This window comes from Muscardinus avellanarius, assembly GCF_963383645.1.
Source record: "Muscardinus avellanarius genome assembly, chromosome: 2".
In the NCBI taxonomy this organism is placed as follows: Eukaryota; Metazoa; Chordata; class Mammalia; order Rodentia; family Gliridae; genus Muscardinus; species Muscardinus avellanarius.
Genome location: NC_137787.1, coordinates 129672071 through 129696476, shown reverse-complemented (window position 1 = coordinate 129696476; position 24406 = coordinate 129672071). Strand labels below are relative to the sequence as shown.

The following is a 24406-nucleotide window of genomic DNA, read 5'->3' as shown; positions in this document are numbered from 1 at the left end:
AAGAAGCTATGGAAAACTCATTTACTCCCAAACACACACATATATGAAATCACCCAGTGAAAATGGGGAAACTAAGGTAGGCTAACTCCATATAAAACCCACTCTCTGTTTTGAATGTGCTTTTGACTTTAGGATATGTTGGTTTCCTTAACTGATTTATAATATCCAATAGTCTACCGGATTTTGATTGCTACTAGTGGAAAAGCAGTCTCACTAGTCATTGAAATTTATAATCTTGGAAGAAGCAATCATATTCTTCCTAGTAGACGATGCTACTTACAGTTCTCCTAAATTTTTTAATGAAGAAAATGTCTTCTCTGGAACAAAATCAATTTGATTTCTAGGCAGAAACCTGTAAGACATGGCGAGAGTCAGCACCGTGGGTTTGCGTCTGTGTCATATCAGTTGTCGTTGGGAGATGTCACTGGTCGGGTGTAATTTAATAAGCTTCCTTGAGGCCTCCAAGGGAGGCGTCCTCAGGCTGCAGCTGAAGCAGGACTTCGTCACTGAGGACCTTGCGTCTGTCTCAGAAGTGCTGCTGTGAAGGGTTTGAGGCACTGAGTGTGGTCTATAGAGCTGTACTTTGTTTGGATGCTGATGATTTTAGAAAGTGTCTCTTTCTAATCTTTCAGTATCATTCTCTTTCCCGATCACCCATTTGATCACCAAACATTGCCAAGTCCTTACTGTCTATGGAAAACTATAATTAATCAAACACAAAATACTCATGGTTTTTTTTAGCTTACCAATGCAAATGTGCCAAATGACCAATTCATCTGCCTTCCCTCTCCCAGAATAAGCAAAATCAGCAATCAGAATCACCAGTCAGAATCTTTGGTCAATCAGAATGCATTAGATATTTCCCCTTTAGAATAAGACAATGGTTTCTTTTTTTTTTTCTTTGTAGGGAGAGACATACATTGGCTAGAGTCCTTGGCAGTAACAGCTAACCACTCTATGGCCAGCCACTTTGACACTTGCAATTTTACCAGTGACCCTGGGGTCAGGAAACTGGAGCTTTTGGGTACCACTTCAGATGAGAGTTTGCATAGAAATACTGACCATCCTCAGAAGCATGGAGCCAGCAGGAGCCCTGTGTGGTGGGCAGCTTAACTGACAGCTCAGCTCCACCTTCAAAATCAAGAAATGAGTGTGCATTTTCCTAGCACTGCACTTCCAGACCAAGGCAATAAGCAAAACACATTTTAAAATCCATTGTCAATGTTTTCTTTGAATTTCCAAATCTATAAGGTTTCTTATCATTTACTGAGGTGCATTGGGTACTTACAGTACTGTGAGTGAACTGCAGGACAGAAAGGTGGAGTTCCTCAGAGACTTTATTTGATTGCCTTCCAGATCTCTGAAAGTCACGAGGGGAATTATTTTTAATATAAAATATTATATTTGACATCTATAATAATCTGGAGGGCATTTTCCAATTAACTGTTATAAACCTAAATTGTTATAAACCTAAATTGTATATAAATAATTATATGTATAGTTAAGTTTATATTAAAAATTTAATATGCTTTATTGGTGTATTATAGTCTCACATCATAATGTAAATCATATTGGCAGTGACATATATCACTTGGTAGACTATTATAAATATAAGCAATTAATTATAAATATATTTTTAAAAAATTTTAAATTATTCATACTGGGGATAGAACTCAGGAGCATTCTACCTCCAAGCTACACCCCTAACCTGATTTAATTTATTTTTAAACAGGGTCTCACTAGATTGATGAGAGTATTTTTATTTGCTGAGGCTGTCCTTGAATCTGTGATTCTCCTATCTCAGCCTCCCAAGTACTGAGATTACAGGTGTACACCACCACAGCCATTTAAATATTTAACATTTAAATATTATTGTATGAATATTCAATATCGATATTTTAATTAATTATAAGTAAATTAACAATTATTTCATTTTTAATATTAATATTTAATATTTTGTACAAATAATATATTAAGTTTTTTTGCTGATATAATAGTTTTAAACTTCATTTTATTTAAATTCTATTTTTACTATGCTTTCCTCCTAATTATTGCAAGGTTAATATAAATAATATTTTTGTACTTTCCAATTAATGTTAGAACTTAATAAAATTGAGGGAAAGGGCAGCCTAACATTTTGTGAGGGAGTGTCTCTGTGCCGGACACCATGCTGTTATTTATAATATTGTGCAACCATCATAAACTGCGGTCTCTTGAGTCTTGACAGGGTCAGGTGCTCTTGTACATGGCATGTATGACACAGCATTCATGGTTGGCGTTATTACTCCACATTTAACATATGATGACCCTGGGGTGCTTAGAGATTCACTTCCCTCCTGGTCACACAGCCAGTTCACAGTAGAACTGATCTTCTCAATCAGATCTTTCTGAATCAAAAGCCCAGACATTTAACTGTGTTAGTAGTGTTCTGGGTCATTATATTCCCATATTCCTCCTGACATCATATAGATATTTATGGCTTTATTTTCCTGGAAGGGAAACTCGGGCCTAAGTTCTTTTGCATGTACTAAAGGCCAGAGTCAAGATCTGAGTCTGATCTATGCGGTGCTAAAGCAAGGGTTCTTTCCCTTCTGCCTGCTGGTGCCCTGGGTGGTGCTGTTCAGAGTGTAGTGGGGACACAGCTTGCTTGCCAACTAAGAACGTGCTGGAAATGCTGATCTTTCTGCTGTACCCCTAAACTGGCTGGTCAGAAACTCGAGGACTGAGGCCCAGCCCTCTGGAATGAACAAGTTCTCCTGTTTTCAGTGACACCCCACTTACTCAGGAAAGGCCCTCTGTAACCCTCTGGCAGTCCTGCTTTGCACAGTACAGGGAGAATAAGAAATAGTCAACTTTTCTGCCAACTCTCCTAACTTCTACTTATATCTAGCATTCTATCATTGCCCCCAAATATGACAACAGCTTATATTTTGGCTTCTGAACTTTTTTCATGGTCACACTAAAATCACCAAAACCTTTGTTATGTTCTTTTAAGTCCTATTTGAAAATCATTTTAAAGATGCTTGTAGGAGCTCGATATTATTTTTTGTTATTGAAATTATTTTGTTATTGATAATATTAGTTGTTAAACAGAATGGGATTTTTCCCCCTCGTTCTCATCTGACACTTGGTAGTCATGAGCAATTGTCCTACAGGATGGCAGGGGAGGAAGGAGGAGAAACCAGGCCAGGGCAGGTTTTTTTCTGCCTTTCAGTTAGAGCAATGTGGGTCTGGCCTCTCACCTTTCTCTCTTCCCCTTCTCCTTTGTGAGAGGCCACATTTGCTCACTGCACCTTGTTCAGGCCATCATGTTCACCCCACATTTTCACTGGGAATCTGTTTTTCCCCTAGAGTTTGTGGGAACTTATGGTGAAAATGGGCATCAAAGGAACACAGAACAGGGCTGGATGCTGGCTTCTGACTCCTCCTTGCTGTTGTTACTGCCCATTTGAGAGAAGGAGGAATAGGCTGGGGCCTGATATTTTCATATTTGTGTCCCATTGTATATATTCACTTGCTAATTTCTAAGTACTTTTTAATTTTTCTTAATGAGTTTTATTCTCATGTCATTTGCAGAAAAATGGATGGAAGAAGAGAATATTATGCTAAGATTAGCCAGCCTCAGAAAGTCAAGGGTCACATGTTTTCTCTCATATGTGGAAGCTAGAGAGAAAATGGGAATAAAAAAAACTTTAGATAAATGAGGAGAGAGAGCAGTAGAATAGCAGAAGGGGATTTGGGGAAGGAGGTGGGAAGGGAAAGGGGAGACTTGAAGGAAACAGAACAATCCTATGTACATTTGTGGAACCATCAATACCAGTTTCAATATTATTCAAGGGAAGAAGGGGGAGCAGGTGGGACCTGGGGGAAATGCACCAGGTGCTGTGTGCATGGATATTTCTGTCACAGTAAACCTCAATATGATGCATGGCTACAGTGCACCGATAAAACATATTTTAAAAAAAGTAAGGAGGCAAACTTTTCAAGTTCAAGACACAGAACAGTGTGTGCTCAGGGAACTGATACCAGGAGCAGTAGTTTGAACCATCTGGAAGGAAAGAGCATTTGGACCAGGAGTAGGAAAAGAGATCATATGGGGTGAGGAATAAAAATGAGGGCTCCTGGGTGCTCAAGGGGAAGGTGACACACTGGCCTTACACCTTGGGGAAACATAAAGGGAATTTTCAAACTGGGGAATAATGTAATCAGATATTTTAGAAAGAAATTAAAGATGGACTTTCAGTGTAATTGTGAACTAACTTCATGGCTAGTTTCCTTAAAATCTTGGAACATAAATTAAACCCTAAACAAATACTCACATCCAGTTAAGTTGAGGCATTTGGGTGCACATCTGCTGGGGGAGGGCCTCTAAGTAGTTATTAACCATAGACCTTTATGTAAAGAAAATATTAAAGTTAGAAACAAAATAGTATTCTACTTTACCAAGAGAAAATTTTACTATTCTGCAATTTAGAAACTGGCATGCTAAAATTAACATACTAGGATGAAGTGCTTATATACAACTGTTCCTTGAAAAGGGTCTTTAAATAATGTGTCTGGCAAGGACTAGGGAGTAGATGTTGTCACTGAAACTATGAATGCCTAAGTTTGATATACATCTTAGGAATCAACATGATATAGTTTACTTTTATGAGGTGAAACAAAAATATATTTCAAGTAATAATTTTGAAGGTCATAATAATTTTCTTTTTACACTTTAAGATTGCAATAATTTCTAGTGCCATGCAGCCACAGTTTCTTCTTATGGGAAATATTAATCATTTATAACACTAAAGGGCCACAATGGAAACCGCATTAAATCTAAGAAGTGACAGAAGGGGGAACTTGGGGGAAGAAAACAACTCATGAGTATGTTAAGCTGCACGATTAATTTATGATATTATGTTCCTTTTTGACAAATGGAAAAATAATGATGCTATACGATCAACAGAAAAGGAACATAACAACCCCTTGCTGATAAATCATTCCAGAATATTAATAAACAGTGAAAAATGTAGGTACAAGGACAGTTCTGTTGGCAGGACAGAGATTCTGGAATGTTCAATTGACTGTCACTAGACAAAAGCACATTTTCCTCTTTTAAAAATTAAGTTGGATCTGAATTCCTGGAAGATTCTAATAGTTAGGACATAACAAAAATAGATAGGGTAAAAAAATGAATCTTTAGTCAACCACTGCAAATGAAAACATGCCTTAGAATTTTAGGATATGGAAGATTATACAAAAATTACTAGCAGACTTAAAATATACATTATAATCTGGCCATGGTTCCCTTTGAGCTATGGGTAGGAGGCAGATATCCAGGAAAGGTTTTGATTAATAAAAATTTTAGTGGCCTTGATCTTGTTTTAAAATGCTCTCTATAAGCTAGTGTTGTATGTCAGCACAACCTGTAGACGGATGTATTGAAAGGTAAATTAATACTTACAGGAAAAACAAGGAATTTAAACCAGTAAACACTCGCTGTGAAATCCTGGTTATTGGATTGTCATCTAGAATTCTGACAAAACATATTGAAAACATTTCCAACATTAGAGATACTTCTGAAATAAACCCAGGAAAAATAAATAAAAGATCTACGATCATCATGCCTCCCCCAACACCTACCTAGCTTCCTTCTTTGTGTCCTTCCATATTTGGCTCAAGTATCTCTTCCCTGAAAGCTGTCCTCCCTGTGTTAAGAGTATTATTACTGTCCTCCAATTTCTGCAACTCCCACCCCAGCACTTATCAAACTGGTCCATGCTTGTCTATTTTTTCTCCCTGTGTCCACTCACACTAGACTTACAGATCTAGGTTATAGTCTTCACCTCAGAATCTCCCAGCCCAGCACAAGTTGCAGTTATTGGACAATTGTGGGCTCCATCAATGCTTTGAATTTCTGATTGGCTGAATCAAGGATAAATGCAAATGTAATGCATAGGGTATTACAAATGGTTCTTTGGTCTCATGGGGTTTAAAAGATACATACTATGTTGTCTGTAGAAATGAATGAGTGGATGTGAAACCACTCATAAGAAACTTTGCAGGTAAGAGGTATATTTGTATTTTCAAATTGTTTTAAACTATATGTTGTATTGTTTGTGGAAGAAATTAGACTAAGGGAAAATATAGACCTCCTTTTCTCTTACTGTCTTTGAAGTTAGGTGCTATTTCCTGTGTGTGTGTGTGTGTGTGTGTATGTGTGTGTTACTGGGGACTGAACTCAGGGCCATTCTACCACAGAGCTTTATCCTCAGCTTATTTCATTTTTAATTTTAAAACAGGGTCTTGCTGGGCTTGGTGGTGTGTGCTTGTAATCCCAGGACTTGGGAGGCTGAGACAGGAGGATTGCTCAGGTTTGAAGCCAGCCTCAGCTACTTAGTGAGGCTGTCAGCAATTTAGTGAGACCCTGTTTCCAATAAAATATAAAAATAGGTCTGGGAATGTATCCCAGAGGTAGAAAGCCCCTGGGTTCCATCCCCAGTACCACAATAAATAAATAAATAAATAAATAAATAAATAAATAAATAAATAAATAAAACAGGGTCTCTCTCTAAGTTGCTGAGGCTGGCCTTGGACCTGGGCTCTTCCTGTCTCAAGTGCTGGGATTAAAGGTATGCACCACCATGCCTAGTTTATTTCCTCTTGGTCTCAGGGATCTAAAAGGTAGAAAGGGAGAAGGAAAGGCCTACTGTATGTCAGGTGCTCTGCCTGGGACACTTTATGCATGTTACTGATTTAGTCCTTCCAACACACCTCTTAAAAAGGAATTATGATTATAGAGTACAGATAAGAAAAGAGAGGCCTAGGAAGATTAAGGGAGTTGCCTGGGGGCCAAGGCACATCGGGTTAGGATGAACCTGGAATCCTGGCTTTTTCCACTAGACCAGGCCAACCTGCAGGAGAGGAGTAAACTGACACAGAGCCTTCTACTATCCTGATAAGAGCACAAACAGGTGATGTAAGACTCCCGGAAATGGAGCTGGTAGCTCATCCAGACAAGGGTAAAATGTCACCAGTGATCATGTTTTCAGACTTTTCTATGAACTCTCTAGGAAGCAGACCGTATTTAGCTTGCTTGGTTTCTAGAACAGTGGCTTTCAACACAGGGCAATTTTTCCTCCAGAGGACCTTTGGCAAGACCTGAAGTCATATTTTTGTTGTCACAACTTCTAGAGGAAGGGGGTGTCCTAGTGATATCTAGTGGGTAGAAGCCACAAAGCCACAGATGGTGCTAAACATTTTAAAATAAAGAGGCATACAGTCCTCTCTGCCTTCTCTGAACAAAGACTTATATGGCTCAGTGTCAACAGAGCTGAGAGCGAGGAATCTTGCTTCTTTTGAACACCTACATAAGGTCTGGCCGGCTCAGCCAGCCTAATGGTGGGTGCACAAGGCCCTCCAGAAAAACATGACCAGCTTCCTGTTGACACAACTACTCATGCTTATTTGGTGTCTGTCTGAAGTTTTGTTAGACCACAATTATTCCCTAGCAGATCTTTCTAGCCTTTGGGTCATGAGTGTGTTATAGAGGTACCAAGATACTGACTTCCTCAGATCTTAAGGTAGCCAGATAAAGCCTTGTTTGGCTTCTGATTATAAGCAAGGTCCAGATGTTGTACCATAATTTCCCTTGTCAACCACCCTTGGCATCCATTGTTTGAAACGGTTGGGCAAAGTACTCCAGATTCAGTGACAAGCAGAAACACAAGTATAATTAACAAGATTCATCCCAAAGGGAAAACTGTCTGAGCACTGTTATGTATCATACAGATTAAGATCATTAAGCAGGAAATACAGTTTAACATACTTACAGCCAAGTGAGCTGATGTAAGTCTTGGAATACTCCAGGTCTGAGCGTTGTGATGCAGTTGTGGTTGAGATATCTACGAGTAGCACAGGAAGTTAATTAGGCCAATTCAATGGTGAATTTTAGTCACATATAATTAGAAGGGGAGCCATGATCATTACGAAGTAACCTGCTTCTGAAAGTGATTTGCTGGCCAAGAAGTGGGGGAAACATCAAGGGATGACAGGGAGCTACAGAGAAACCCTCAAGTCCAGTATAAGCAGCATCAGGGCTGGAACAAAGAAAGTGATCAAAAACACTATTTTGTAATATCACATTATAGTACTATATAAGAATATGATAATGGGGAGTGGTGAGTTGGCCCGGGCCACCCTCCCCCCTCATGCCATTTTTGGCATGGGGTTGTAACTATTTTCTGTATTGCTATTTTCTGTATTTCTATCTTTTTAATAAACTTCTTTAAATCTTCAAAAAAAGAATATGATAACTAAATATGTGGAACATTTTTGGTTATATCTTCAATAGATTAATACTTTAAGAAAATATCTAGTGGGTTAGCAAGGGTCAGAATAAATAAGTAAAATGCCAATATAGTATGGAAGTGAACCAAGATGGAGAAAACAATGTTAAGAAGAGCTTTCCTATGTCTTCTGGTAGAATCAGTCTATAAATCATTCTCTCAGTGTAATAATTAATCCAAGTATTTGGTGATACCCCATTTCCTCCCCACTTCTAAGTCAAGCCTAAAAAAAGTACCATGCTATCTTTTTAGTCTTTACTTAAATTTATACCCATACTATAATTACAAAGAAGTTACTCACAATATTTGAAGGTTATATAATCCAAAAAATGCCTTCCTGGAAATGTGTCTAATGCAATTATGCTGAAGAAATCTGGTAGGAACAAGACACAGGAATCAGGTGATCATGATTTATGGCCAGTCCTTCCCACAGTGATACACACAGTTTCAATTTCAATCCTGCAAAGTAAACTTGAAACCCAGTTACCCTTTGCCATCCGACCTCTCTCCTCTGCACCATGACTGTAGGGAGATGCTTCACAGTGCAGCATGAATTCTGCTTTTAGTTTAAGGTTCTGCTATGAATAGGATGAACTCACACAGATCAATATTTGTCTCAGCATTCTCAAAGTCCTTGGACTAATGTCATGCAAGTTAATACAAAGAATTAGGTTACAATAGCAAATTAGAATAGAAAAAGAATATCATTCCTCAATCTAGGTACACTGAAGTTTCTCATAAATATAATATTCATTACCTTACTAGTGGTATTTACATTCCTTTTGAGATGATTAATTCAAAAGCACAATACACAGTTTCCTACATCTTGAAGAGATGGGTGCAGTTGTGAATTGTGAATCTGACCTTCTGTTTTCATTTTAGAAGTCAAAGGAAAGGAAGAATAAAACCAATGATCTGAATGATTTATCTGATGTGCACAAAATCTCTCCCTTTCCCGGCCTCACTTAAGGCTAAAGCTCCTTAGATAACAAAGAGCCTCCAGTCTTCTATTGAGTCCCCCACATAAAGACCTAGGGTTCCAACTTTCAGGTCTCAGATTTAGGCTACTGAACTTAAAACCCCAGCCTCAGCCTCTACTTTCTTCTTTGCAGAATAGCAGCTTAGAGAAAGGGAGGAGAAACTTGGAAACATAACAATCTGGCAAGCGATGCCCTCTTTTTAGTCAGAGCTGAGAGAGAGAGTCCATTTAATACACTTTACACTGAATGGCTTTTCTAAGAATAACTTCTGGTTCATGAATTCCTGCTGTTTCTGCTGTCAGGACTTTTCAAGCAGAAACACCAGGAATTTAAGTACCTAAAGTTAAAGCAAATAAATGCTTTAATGATATGCATGTTTATAGGCTATTTTTAAATGTGATGGTTCATAATAAAGATCAAGGAAGACACCTCAAATTGCATTTTGTTTCCAATGATCGCATTTAACAAGAGTCCAGTATAAGAAGAAATTCCTAATTTATATAAGGTTCATGTTACAATGAGAACTGTGGTTAGTTTCCATGGTAGCAGTGATAAAGGATTATAGTCAATCCCATAAATTGTGTTTTATTTCTTTCAAAGGTCATCTGAAACTGTTTTTCTTCCCCAACTTTGTAATGTCCTGATATCTTACAAGAGTATTAAAATGAATAAATTGACGAATAGTAAAAGTGTTGAGATCAGTTAAGCAATATTTAGTCACCTTGCAATTAAAATTTAATTTTGCTTTAGAAATTTATTTTTCTCAATGCCTAAATGATCTTAACTTCACTGTGTTTACAGCATTCCAGGTGGGAGATTAATTTGACATTAAATTCTGTGATTCTTGCCGGGTGTGGTGGTGCACGCTTTTAATCCCCATGCTTGTGAGGCTGAGACAGGAGGATTGCACAGGTTCAAATACAGCCTCAGCCACTTAGTGAGGCTCTCAGTAACATAGTGAGACCCTTTTTCCAAATAAAAATATAAAAAATAGGTCTGGGGAGTATAGCCTGGAGGTAGAAAGCCCCTGAGTTCCACCCCCAGTAGCGCCAAAAAAAAAAAAAATCTGTGATCTTTTAGGCTAAAATTCCAATACAAGTTAAAAATGCAGATTAACTTTGCTAGCTCCATAGAGTCAAAAACAAAAGTTTTTGCATTTCTTTCTCTGCTCAAATCCAGTAAAAATCTAGATATCTTCACTGGCATGCAGTCTTTACAGTTATAATTCAACAACTTTGCTAGCATATTATCCATCTTTTTCTACTGGAATTCTTTTTTCCTTTAGAAAAAATGCTCTGTTCACTGTTTTCCCAATATTTTTAGTGTTATTTTAATATATGTGTTTAATTATATAGTTTTTGTTCTTTCTGCTAAAGATGCTTCTTACCTTCTCTTTGGTCTTGCATGTTGGTTCCACCTATCTTTCACTTAAGAAATACTCATTGATCCTCACTAGTGCTTACTATGTCCTACACCATATGTGGCAGTGGAGACAACAGCACATGGTTCTATAGGAAAGGCGGGAGGACAGCCAACTCAGGAGCCAAAACTACTCCCTCCAAAATTCAAGGATGAAAACGAGTATTATGATCAGATATGGAATGTCCTCTGAAGAGTTCAGGGTTGATATAGTTAAATCCTGAGAGTTGTAATCTCATGAGTAGATAAAATCCATTGTAATAGATTTATCTAGGTGGTTTAATCTAAGCTGATGAAATGTGGCTGAAGAAAGTGGGTCCCTAGGGTGTGGCTGTGGCCCTAGAGATTGTGTGTGTGCCTTTGAATCTCCTTGTTTTTGGCCTCCATAATGTGACAGCAAAACCTCCCTCTTTCCCTTCTTCTGATTCCTACCACTATGCCCTGAGCTCCACATTCTGGTCTCACCTGAATTGAACCCAGAATCTTCCTTTTTCTAAGTTGTATGGTCAGTTGCTTTGGATTATATCAATGAGAATGCTGACGGAGACAGCAAGGGTTTCAGAAAATTTAAATTGTTGTTGGCCCACATCATTCAAAAAACAGAAAGCAAAGAATATTGTGGGCAATACAAATGTACTCTAATTATGCTGTAGAAGTAAGAAAATCTTAAGAGTCCAGGCTAGCCTTTTGGGACCTGTTTTGTAAGGTTGTGAGATAATAGAAATAAACATCAGCTTATTTTTCCACTCCTATTTTGTTATTGTCATTTCAAGTAAGATGGTCTTGGGACTGAAGTGAATTAAAAGGTTATGGGTGAGAGAAGTAAAAATCCAAGATGGTAGAATATTTTACCAGAATAGAATGAAGCCCACAATTTACCCTAGCAGTTGGTAAACATAAAAAAGTGAGAATGTAGAATCATAATCAATTACTGAGGAATCTGGAGAATGAAGGAGAAACTGGAATGTTAAAGATGGAAAATGGGATTTTGTTTTTTTTTTTTTTTTCAGAAAAGGAAGAAGTAGGCTTTACAGTTAGAGTGGATAAGCTCAATGCTTGTCTGGTAAGCTAATGTAATTGGTGATTATAATGCTACTCTATGAACACCATAAAGAGGAAGTGAGGAGGACAATTAAAAACAGGATATGTTTGATTGACTTTACTTTCTTATTTGAAAGACTGGACAAACAAAACCATGAAAGATATATTGTCATGTCTGTCAGGTACTGATTTAGTAATTTATGATGTTTTTTTTTTTTTTTTTTTTTTTAACAATTTTTTTTATTGAACATAAATAGTATACATTTACACTATATTTGGTGCCTTCTCCCCCCGCCCCCGTTTTCTCCCCCCCCCCCACCAATGGTTGGCCAGGTTAACCATGTCTTATTCATAATTTTACACATGTTCAGGTGAAGATGCTCCTTAATCAAGATCGGCCTTTCTCCTCTCCTATCTTTCCATTAAAACTTAGCTAGTATTTCCCCTCTAATATCTGGGGTCCTACTGGTATCCTTTGTGTTTTCTAGTTTGGGCATATTAGAGGAAACATGTGTATCTTCTCCTTCTGTGCTTGGCTGATCTCACTTAACATGATGCTTTCCAGGGCTTTCCATCTCCTTGCAAATGATAAAATTTTGTTCTTCTTTATGGCTGAATAGATGATGTTTTTATGGACAAAATAATGCTATACATCCTTACTTAAAGGATGATGATAAAGGAGTATGTAAAGAAAATTTGGCATATTCTTCTATCACATTTTACTCCATTGCTTAGGGAAAGATGCTTCATCTTATTTGCAGATGATAGAAATCTGGGAGGAATAGTGAATACGTTAGATGATCCAAAAAGATCTTCACCATCTACTAAAATAAACTAAATCTAATTGAATGAAACTACTAGTGAGTTAGAGTTAGTTTGTCCAAAACTATGGAGTTAGTTGTAACTAACAACTGCCTCTCGAGTGCCCAGTGTACAGGAGCAGAATGGCTTACACACTACTTAGTAGTGACACAGTAGCATAGAATCATAATTTTGCCATAAAATGGAAAGATTAGTAGGAATTTAGCATATCTCGGGTCTTCCATATGCTAGGCAAGCACTCTACCAAGTGAGATATACCCTCAAACCCACATTCTGTATTTGAAATTGTGTTTGACTGTCTTTACCATTGGAATTTAAGCTACACAAAGAGGGGGCTGCTTTCCACATATTCAATTATTTATGGCTGTAAACTTGGTGAATAGCACCTTGTAGGTATCAGTAAATACTTATTGGAAGAATGAATGGATACATGGCTTTTTCCAGCTTCTACTCTCCTGCTTTCTACCACCAGGAATTCTGATTGGCATCCATCTGGCTTTTTTCTTTCTCTGATACTGGTTACTGGGGAAGGTTTGGGTTTGGGTTTGTTTGTTTGTTTTGCCATGTTGGTTATTTGGGTTGTTGTATGCAGAATTGGAAAAAGCAAGAGAAAGTAGGAAGATAATAGGAACTCAGGTTGGGATTGGGCCTGGGGGAGATTATTCTGAGAGTTTGGGGAAGGGTGGCAAAATTGCCTGAGGAGTGAGAGGAAGGAGATAGAGAGGAAAGGAAATTTAACAAAACATCGCTGAGCTTCTGAGCCACTTTAGGATATTTGAGCAATACTTGGAAAGTCCTTTTCAGTTATTTTCAAGTTGAAGTTTAGTTATTGGGTGATTTCATCAATGGTAACAATATTCTGAGATTGGACCAAGGAGAGCTTCCTAAAGAGAGTAGTCAGAGGTACAAGTTAGCTGTCTGACTTTGGACAAAACTTTCCTCTCCAAAAGTGTTCCTCACTGCTGCTCTATCTCACTGTCTTTGAGGACCAAAGCCTAGATAAGGATTCCACTTGTAATTTGTTAAGATGTATGACTACAATGCACCAGTAAAAATAAAAAAGAAAATAGACATAAAAACTGAAAAAAATTCAAATATCAGAATTCTTTGTTAACTTTAAAATGTGCTATCTAAATAAGAGAAACTGTGTTGTATCCTCCTGTGTTGTAGCCTGTATATAATAGACACTCAGTGAGTGTTTATTGATGAGAATCTCATATCTTTTCTGAGTCATTTGGAGAACCAACTTGCCTAGGAAGCATCAAATATCAGCTTGTGTTCAGAGAAACCCTGCCAGCTGGTATGTGGTACCTGAGTTTCTAGTAGAATTAAATACTTACTTGGGGAAGTTGTCAGCTGCTCTCAGCAATGAAGGTTAATCCCTACTTTTTTATCCCACTAGGAAAAGATGGGACTTGAATTCTCAAAGCATTTCCCTCAGTGAGCCAGCAGTTGCCAGCACAGAGAAGTATTGATAGAGAACAACTCTATGACTCAGCAGACAGAAGGGGCTTAGCCTGGGACATCTAGTTTCACCTCTTCTGTCTGATCCCCTAGTGACTCCTCTGCCTCTCCAGAAGTCGGCTTTCCTCAAATTAAGAGACAAAAACTATACAAAGAAATTCTGCATGGCGCAGGGCAGTATGTGTCAGCAGAAATTCAGTTAAATACTAGAACAATATCTTTCCATTTCCAGGTTTTTCTGTTATGATAAAATAAACACGATATTGAGCATCAGAAGACCTGAGCTCTAATTCTGACTCTTCTACTATCTAGTAATAGATGAGTCATTTAATCACTGCAGCCTTTAGTTACCTCATGTATAATAAGAAGATCTAAATAGAAACTCTTCAACTTCTATAATGCTAGATGGTAGAATTTTCTATAGTTTGGATCTTAAGTGTCCCACAAAGATCCATGTTTTGAAGGCTTGGTTCCCAGATTGGTGCTACTGAAGTTGGTGGAACCTTTAAGTGGTAAGGCCCAGTGGCAGGTCTTCAGGATATTGGAGATGCATCCTCAAGGGGAATTGTATGGCCCCAGCTCCTATCTCTTTATAATACTCTTTTGATTCTTGATTGTGAGTTAAGAGGCTTTTTCCTTCCACCACAATGTGCTGCCACACAGAGCCAACTATTAATGGACTGAAACCTCTAAGACTATGTGCCAAAGTAAGCCTTTTCTCTTTTTAAGTTGATTATCTCAGGTATTGTCATAGTGACAGAAAGAAAAGCTGACTAGAAGAATTTTTTGTGTGTGTGGTACTGGGGTTCCTGGAAACCGTTCTACCTCTGGGCTATACTCCCAGACCTATTTTTTATATTTTTATTTGGAAACAGAGTCTCTTAAGCCAGTGCGGCTGGCTTTGAACCTGCGTGATCCTCCTGTCTCCGCCTCCCAAGCGTGGGATTACAAGTGTGCGCCACCATGCCCGGCTGACTAGAAAAATTTAAACATCTAATCCAAAACAAGAATTTTTCCCTTTTCTGCCTGCTAGTGATATTTTACTTTTTCTCCCCTGAGCATTATTCAGGCAGCACAAGACCAATAGTTTCACCAAATGAACAAGTAATTTTAAGATTTTCCAGAAAGACTGGAAGCATTCTCTCAATAAGTCTAGAAGCCCATAGGCAACATGCAGCCATTAAACTGTGACAGTGACAACATGACCACCAGAACAACTGTACCACCAGACCAGCAGTGCCAGCAGAGGGTCCTGACTGCAGCCAGGATTTGCAGAGGTGATCATTGAAACTGGGTAAGCTTGGGTGTTTATGTTCACACACAATCCTATTCTCTAGGCTTACTTCACTGACTTCCTTTCTTGTCTGAGGGTATCTGTCCTTGGATTCATGAACATGGAATCACTGATGGTATTTCTAGCCAAATGTGGTTGTCCAGGGTCAGCAAAGGTTCAGATCATCTTTATACCTGGATTTTTAATAAAATTTATTAAAAATTTATAAAAATTTTTATCTCTGGAAACTATCTCTTCCTAATGTATGTTAAAGAAAAAACCACTAAATAAAACAATGGTACTGCCAAGGACCTTCCAGCATGTACAGCATTACCCTGCTGATTCTGTTATCTAGACTAATGGTCATCTTGGCAAGTGTAGCCTCTCCAGAGCCCCAGAGTGATTGGGCTTAGAGGGGCTGGCAGACACTAACCTGACTGAAGGGCTGATACACAAACCTACATTTTTTTTCAGCTTATTACTATGAATATTATTGGGAAGCAGAATAGGAAATATCCCATTCTTCTGACAGGAATGACATTCCCCATCCAATGCAACTTTTCAATTACTTCAGTATGAAGTTGGCAAGTTAAATTAGTCATCATAAGATTGCTTAGTGAATAAGGTATCAAAGCAAAGCCTTATGGATAGTATTAAGAGACAAGTTCATGAAATTGTGATGGAGACAGATGATTCATCCCTGTCCTCCAACAAACCATCTCTAGAGATTTTATTTTCTGTATTCCCATTATCTTTCATGGATAATGCTGGAAGCATTTTGGCCCCTTTCTTCTCCCTAAGTACCATCTGCTGCTGATGCACTATTTATTGACATTTTCTTTCCTCAGATATGCTAATACCACTGATTGTGCTGTTACTGTGTTTTTGTTCCTATTACCCTGGGAGGTAGTCTGTACCTTACCATTATGTGTTTTATAAGATCTGATTGTTCTTGTCTATGCTTTCCTTCATCTCAAAATTAAAAAGTATATGCAGCACCTCTGAATCTGCAATGCCATCTTCCAAAAAGTCTTATGGAAAAACACAAAACTATGTAGTTTTTTTTACTGAAATATTTTATCTCAACTCCATGTTAGCACTCTGAAAAAGCTGAAATGAAATCAATTTATGTACATTAAATTATAAAATGTAAAAATGACCTACTTTAAATGCTTTGTTTTTAATCTTAATTAAATTTACAAGTATAAATTTAGTAATAAATATAAAAACTTTATGCTTCATTTTATTTTTAGATCAGAAATATCTTAAGATATCAGAAGCGTTTTCTCAGTAGTGCAATATTAAAAGCCACTTACATCTTTTTAAGTTCTGTGTATTCGATGAAAACTTTATCTGGAAGACTACGGATTTTGTTTCTCTTAAGAGACCTAAAATAATATGTAAGAAAAAGATCTCATTATGGAATTTCATGGCCAACCAGACTTTTTCCTAGACACTGAATGCCAGGGAAGAGAATATTTGGTGATGTTCCCTGCTACTTACCATGCATTTGACAAAACGTTAACCAAAAACTTTTCATGGGAGAATGAAAAGTTAATTAAGCCACTATGGAGATCTGTGTGGAGATTCCTAAGAAAGGTGGGAATAGATCCACCATATGATCCAGCTATACCACTCCTAGGTATCTTTCCAAAGGGGTTGAATTCAGAGAAATATAGCAACATATGCATACCTATGTTCATAGCAGCACAATTTGTAATAGCAAAAATATGGAACCAGCCCAGATCACCATCAACAGATGAATGGATAGCAAAACTGTGGGAAATACACACAATGGAATTCTATTCAGCCATAAAAAAGAACAAAATTATATCATTTGCAAGCAGATGGAAAGCCCTGGAGAACATTATGTTTAGTGAGATCAGCCAAGCACAGAAGGAGAAGATATATATGTTTCCTCTAATATGCCCAAACTAGGAAACACAAAGGATACCAGTGGGACATTAGAGGGGAAATACTAGCCAAGTTTGAATGGAAAGATAGGAGAGGAGGGCCGATCTTGATTAATGAGGGTATACATCTGAACATGTGTAAAATTATGAATAAGACATGGTTAACCTGGACAACCATTGGTGGGAGGGGGGAAGGGAAAACGGGGACGGGGGGAGAGGGCACCAAATATAGTTTAAATGTATACTATTTATGTTCAATAGAAAAATTGTTTAAAAAAAAGAAAATTAAAAGTACAGCGGTGGACTATTTAACAGTGGGAAACATTCTGAAAAATACACTATAAGACAATTTTCCTATTTTGAGGACACGTTATAGTGCTCTTAGAGAAACAAGGTATATGAGGTGAACACCACATCCTACTTGGCAGTGGATTTTTTTAATAGGTAGAATGGGTACAATCTAAAATGACAATAGAAAGTATAGTATACTAAATACTTAAAATAGTAGCATAGTTATTCCTTACCATTATCAGGCATTACACACTGCAAATAATCATATGTGCTATGTTTTTAACATGACTGGCAGCATAGTTAGTTGGTTTATACCAGCATTGCCACAAACACATGAGTAATCATTACGTTAAGATATCATAATAGCTACATTTTAGGCAAAGGAATTCTTCAGCTCTTTTATAACCTTAGGATCCCCTATTGTACATGTGGTCCACCATGCATCTCAGAACTTTACTTTGCAAATATTTGATAAATTTAGCTAGTTAGAATAATAGACTGTAAAATCCATGGTGATTGAACTTTTTCTTTTATTCTCTGGGTAAGTTAACAAAACATTTGACGAAAACCAAAGCAACTAAGGATTCTAACTAAGCCAAACATGCTCAAATGTCATGACTGCAAAGTCTGGATGCTCTTAATGTTTTAGGCAAAATGCTGAAAAATATTTTGCATGATATAACAGGACTGGCTCATAAACTTTTCATACTATTGCAGTCTTGGATGATTTATCAACTTAAAAATGAGATGGAATCACAGGGCATGGTGGTGCACGCTTGTAATCCCAGCGCTTGGGAGGCTGAGACAGGAGGATCGCACAGGTTCGAAGCCAGCCTCAGCTACTTAGTGAGGCTCTCGGAAACTTAGTGAGACCCTGTTTCCAAACAAAATATAAAATAGGTCTGGGAGTATAGCCCGGAGGTAGAAAGCCTCTGGGTTCCACCCCTAGTACCACACACACACAAAAAGAGATGGAATAAGTGATTGTTTCCTTTTAACACTTAAGTGCAGGAACATTAGTAACAATACATAAATCAGAAAGTAATTGAAAATAAGAGCTTTGATCCACAGACATGTGTGAGCTGAACATTAACCAGATTAATCTAACATTAAAATGCTTAAAACATTTTTTTCTCCTCTAGAAACAAAGTACACAGATTTCTCATTAATAAACGGACTCTATTGTTTTGACGATATACCTCCATAATAACATTCCGGTGTTTTCTTGTGACTTTAGGGACAAACATCATCTAGAGATTACTCACAGCAATGTCACATTGGTGGAAGTCACAGGTACAGACTGTAGGTCACCATTTATACATTCTAATTCAGTTTCTTTGCAGTTGCAGTGTTGTGGATACTGGTTTAGAACTAAGGGCAAAAGAGGAAGATTTTTACTAGATAAATACATGTCCGTGATTATAATTTTATTATAGCAAGTGACATTCTCCTCTTTTAATCAAAGGTATAAAATTTACATCTGTTAGATGAACTTTCTTGGTCTATAATAAAAGCAAATAAGAATTCTCTTCTAATCAAGTACAGACTAATGTGGTATTCAACTTGTTTCTGGTGGTTACTTCACAAGCATTTAGTAGATGAGTGGAAATAAATAACAGACATCTTTAAATGGCTTGAAGTTATATGGTAAAGCAATACCAACTAAAAAATATTAGTATGATTGAATAAATCCTAATGGCAATGATTGGGTTAATTCAATTCAATAGCTAAAGTAATTGCTAAATAAATGCTAGCTAATTAAAATTTAATGAAAAAAATCTCCCCTTATGAACTTAGAGCTGTGAGAAGAGAGAAATGCTGTAACCATCATCATATCTTATTAAAATTAATCCAGCCAGACTTCCTTTAATTTTAGTTCTTTATTTTTTTAGTACCATGAATTGAAAGTGGAAAGCAGAAGTTGTAGAGAAGCTATAAAGTTGAGAAAAACCAAATATTCATCTATCCGAAGCATTCAGAAGACAAAAATGTTGTCAGAATTTACTTTGAAGGTGGGGTGTGGTGGCGCATGCTTGTAATCCCCGCGCTTGGGAGGCTGAGACGGGAGGATTGCACAGGTTCGAAGCCAGCCTCAGCTACTTAGTGAGACCCTGTTTCCAAATGAACTATAAAATAGGTCTGGGAGTATAGCCCCAAGGTAGAAAGCCTCTGGGTTTCACCCCCAGTGCCACCAAAAAAAAAAAAAAAGAATTTACTTTGAAGGATCTTAAAGAATTTAAGATAATGGAATAATGGAATATAAAGGAGTGAGAAATCTATAAAAAAAAAAAACAAGGCCAAGGTGTGCCCATGTGTTAGGAAAGATAGACTAAGAGACAGAAATATAGAAAGAGAAAGAGAAAGAATATTCCTTGGATCTTTGATCTCTCCTTTGATACTATCAAGACTTGATTTGATGTAGTTAAGTAAGAGTTATTCCAAATTTATATTTTTACTATTATTTATTTAAAAATGTTTGTTAGTTCTTCCTAGTTGCTCTGTTTCTTTTTTGGGTCACTTGAGTTAAATGTTATTTTAACAATGAGTTCCACTGAATCTTAGTAGCAAAGCCAAAAAACTTATTATTGATTATCTCCTTAATGCATAAGATAATTTAGAGTACAAAGTTTTGGAAAAGATTTTATGTTGTTTATAAGTACGTACTCATTAGCTCAACTCTCTGAAGATACCATTAGTATGCTTATGTCCATGTTTATTGAGAATATTAAGAATATTGTGGTTGTATTATTAGATTAAAAGCCTGTGGTTGGAAACTTTTATTTGCCAATAAAAACAATTTCATATGCTCAAGCTGAGTGTGTTTTCTAAAACTAGAAATGTGGGCATAACTCTTTAGTGTCCCTGTTCTACAAGCCAGCCATGCATCCAAGTTCTGTGAATTTTCTAAAAAGCCTCTTGCATCTCCCTCTACTACACACTTCCCAATGATATTTTCTGAACATGGATTCTCAGTGCTCATCCAGAGCCTCACAATCAACATAATGATCAGTATTTCCATCATTGTTTTCTGCTCAATTATCATGATTGACATTTTGGCCTGGATTGTTTTTTGTTGTGGGGCTATTGTGTACATTACAGGATTCTCAATAGCATCCCTGGACTCTACCCATTAGATGCCAGTGGCAACCCACCACTCATCCAGCTATGACAATCAAAAATATCAACAGACACTGTGAGACACAGTTGAGCCAGCTGAGACTTATTTCTCAAATCCATTCTCTGCAATTCCAATGGAGATTTTTTTCGCATTCATTGCTGATCATGTGTTCTCTCTCTATTATAAAAATAAACAAAATTTTTAAAACCCATCCAAAACCAAACAAAAAGGCCCATGACTTCAGTGGCTGCCCATTGGATACAGCAGTGAGCTCAGAAATGGGAGGTGTGAAAGGCAACCCTTTGCAGAAAAGGAAGAAAATATTTAAAAATCGTTATATTTATTTTAGTCTTATTCCTTTAACTTCTAATTTTATACATTAGAAGTTACTTGAATTCAATTAAGTACCATAGTGAACATAACTGTTATCACAATCTACACAACACTATAATCAGTTGTTTTTCTATATCTGAAGGGGACTGGATTCAGGGCTTCTGTGGATATTCAAATCCACAGATGTTCAAGTGTTTTTTTGAAATCTAGGATGGTGTAGGATGGTGTAGTATTTGCATAGAATCTACACAGTGAGAGATTGACAATAACTAATGACAAAGTAGAATAATTCTAACAATGTACTATAGTAAAAGTTATGTAAATTTGATTTCTCAAAATATCTTAATCATCATGATCATGATCAACATCATCATCATCATCGTTGTATGCAGTGCTGCGGATCAAAATCAGGGCCTTGCACATGCTAGGCAAGTGCTCTGCCTCTGAGCTATATCCCCAACTTTTCAAAATATTCATTTTTAGACTGCTGTCAACTGTAGGAAACTGAAAATACTGACAGAGAATCACATAAGAGGGGACCACTACACTCACATAAATACATGGACCATGATCATAGTTTTGTCTGTTATTTATTTTTGCAAAGTCAATACTGTCTTTGGATCACTTACAGCACTCGTGTGTTACTGTCACATTATTAACATTTCCACGCACTGTGCCAAATATGGTTGTCCATCCACTAGTGTCACCTGTGAATTAATATGTGCCAGTTATTCTAGAAATCATATATCATATTACAAATCAGAAGTACAAAAATTTAATATGACATTAAATTAAAACTTTTTAAAATAATAGAATGTTGGTATTTTAAGTGCACAGCAAGTAAAAAAGCTAGGCAAGTAACTGTTGGAATTTCTCTTTTTTACAATTACAAATGTTTCAAATGAATGTACCATGAAATATAAATTGCAGATATACAATTATTTTACATAAGTATGAGTGTCTTGACGAAATCACCTATTTCTAATACTGATACTTTAAATGTTTGACCTTAATTTTGAGGATCTCAGAAGAAAATATAACCTGAATTTTGTTTTTGTCATGTGTCTACTACTACTGCTCTACAATTATATGCGAAAACATGCTAGATAGATGTAATGAGCTTTATAAAATTTACGTAAACTGATTTTGTCTTGTTTTGATATTAGAGATTAAAGACAGGGGTTCATGCATGCTAAGCACATGCTCTACCACTGGCCTGCCCCCAGCCAAATGACCATCTTCAATAAAGCAAAAACAAAATGCTTTTTTTTTTTGTGGTACTGGGTATGGAACCTAGGGGCATTCTACTTCCCAGTAACACCCCAAGCCCTATTTGTAATTTTTTATTTTGAAACAGGATCTCACTGAGTTGCAAAGGGCCTCACTAAGTAGCTGAGGCTGTCTGCGAACTCTGATCCTCCTGTTTCAGCCTCCCAAATGCTGGGATTACAAGTGTGCACCACCATGCCTGGCTCAAAATGCTTTTTAATAAAGGGCATAGGCAGTACTGTTGAGAGAAATAACATTTTCTCAATTTGTCATTTATAAATGTCAATTTTCATATTAATAAAATCTACTTATTTTCCAAGTGTTCTGTTTTGATAAAATTCTATATATGTATATATTTTACAAAAGGAAGCTTAAAAGTCAGGCATGGTGGTACATGCTTAAAATCCCACCTAGGCCCTTTGCAACTAAGTGAGACCCTGTTTCAAAATAAAGAATAAAAAATAAGGCTGGGGGTATAGCCTGGAAGTAGAATGCCCCTGGGTACTATCTCCAGTACCACACACACACACACACACACACACACACACACACACACACACACACAAAACACAACAAAACAAAAAACAAACAAAAAAACAAAAATAGGCTTAATTTTGAAGTGTGATCACTTGAACACATGCTGTAAAAATAAGATTTGTATTATAATGTATAATACTGAAGTTCACATGAATCAAAAGCAAATCTTTAATTTATTTTCATTTTTTATTAATATCCTCAATGATTCTATTACAATATTGTAACAATAAGCTCTTCTACATGCACTATTTAATTTGGCTTCAGAACATCAAGAGAAATGTCCATGGTTCCACACAGCAAAGAGAACCTCGCTCTCACCCCACTCTGACCCCCACTCCTCTCTCTTTCTGTACTGGGGATTGAACCCAGGGGCATTCTATCTCTAAGCTACATCCATATTTTATTTTTTATTTTGAAACAGAGTCTCACTAGGCTGCTGACAGTCTCACTAAGTTGCCAAGGCTGACTTTGAACCTCCTGTGATCCTTTTGTCTCAGCCTCCCAAGTAGTGGGATTACAAGTGTGTACCACCATGCCCAGTGAGAAAAATCTCTTTGAATGACTTATTCATTAGCATCTAGGAAACTGCATCCCAAACTGAGCACTGATTGAGTTCCAACTGTGACAGACAGGAGGCACTCCTGGACTCTGCTGCCCCACTTGGACCTCTAGTTAGGCAGTGCTGAAGATAGAGAGCCCTGGATGGCAGAAAGCACACAGGATTCTTTTGAAGTCAGGAGATCTGGGTTCTAGTATCTATTCTGGGACTAACTGGACATGAAAACCTCTCTTGGCATCAGTCTCCTTCACACACAAAAGAGACAAGTTAGATTAGACAGTATATGGTCTCACTATGCAGAGTAAAATTGGCCTGTAAGACCCTGAGTGATCTGGCCTCTGCAAAGTTCTTCGCCCCATTTATATCCTTGTATAGTCTGAGCACATCATGCTGGCTTTTTTTTTCTTTTTTCTCTTTCTTTCTTTCTTTCTTTCTTTCTTTCTTTCTTTCTTTCTTTCTTTCTTTCTTTCTTTCTTTCTTTCTTTCATTTTTTGCAGTACTGGGGACGGGACCCAGGGGCATTCTACCTCCGAGCTCCACCCCTAGCCCTATTTTTTATTCTTTATTTTGAAACAGGGTTTCACTGAGTTGCAAAGGGCCTCACTAAGTAGTAGCTGAGGCTGTCTGCGAACTGTGATACTCCTGTCTCAGCCTTCCAAATGCTGGAATTACAAGTGTGTGCCACCACGCCCGGCTCCCTACTGGCTTTTTTATCCTTCAAATTCATTATTGTGCTTTATTCACCTTAGGAGCCTTTACACTGGCTGTTTCCTGGCTGGAATTCTATTCCTCCACAATATATCACAACTTGTTCCTCCCTTCCTTGTTTCCTCTTTTTTCAATTAGTTCTTGATTCAAGTGTCATTATCTTTAAAAGGTTTTCTCTGGTTATATCCTCTAAGTATTCCTCCCTTCAATTCACTTGTCATTACATTATACTGTTTCATTTTCTTTATGGTACATTTCATTCTCTGAAAGGATTTAACTTATTACACACAAGTTTGTTGTCTTAGTTTATATAGTCCATGCAAACTCACAAGACCAAGACCCTTGT

General features: G+C 37.2%; 1 protein-coding gene across 2 annotated transcripts in view; it reads right to left on the bottom strand.

The window, feature by feature from the left end:
- RXFP2 (relaxin family peptide receptor 2) overlaps positions 1 to 24406 on the bottom strand; it is a gene marked incomplete at both ends in the record, with an annotated part of 67544 nt that overhangs the window by 19589 nt on the left and 23549 nt on the right. Inside the window, 9 exons of one of the 2 annotated variants that reach the window (XM_080690043.1) lie at positions 281 to 352; positions 1289 to 1360; positions 4320 to 4391; positions 5450 to 5521; positions 7818 to 7889; positions 8635 to 8706; positions 16649 to 16720; positions 18802 to 18907; positions 21617 to 21694. In XM_080690043.1, coding sequence (XP_080546169.1) covers positions 281 to 352; positions 1289 to 1360; positions 4320 to 4391; positions 5450 to 5521; positions 7818 to 7889; positions 8635 to 8706; positions 16649 to 16720; positions 18802 to 18907; positions 21617 to 21694 — 688 coding nt within the window. The remainder of the gene's footprint in view (positions 1 to 280; positions 353 to 1288; positions 1361 to 4319; positions 4392 to 5449; positions 5522 to 7817; positions 7890 to 8634; positions 8707 to 16648; positions 16721 to 18801; positions 18908 to 21616; positions 21695 to 24406) is intronic. The other variant, XM_080690044.1, reaches the window with a different exon arrangement.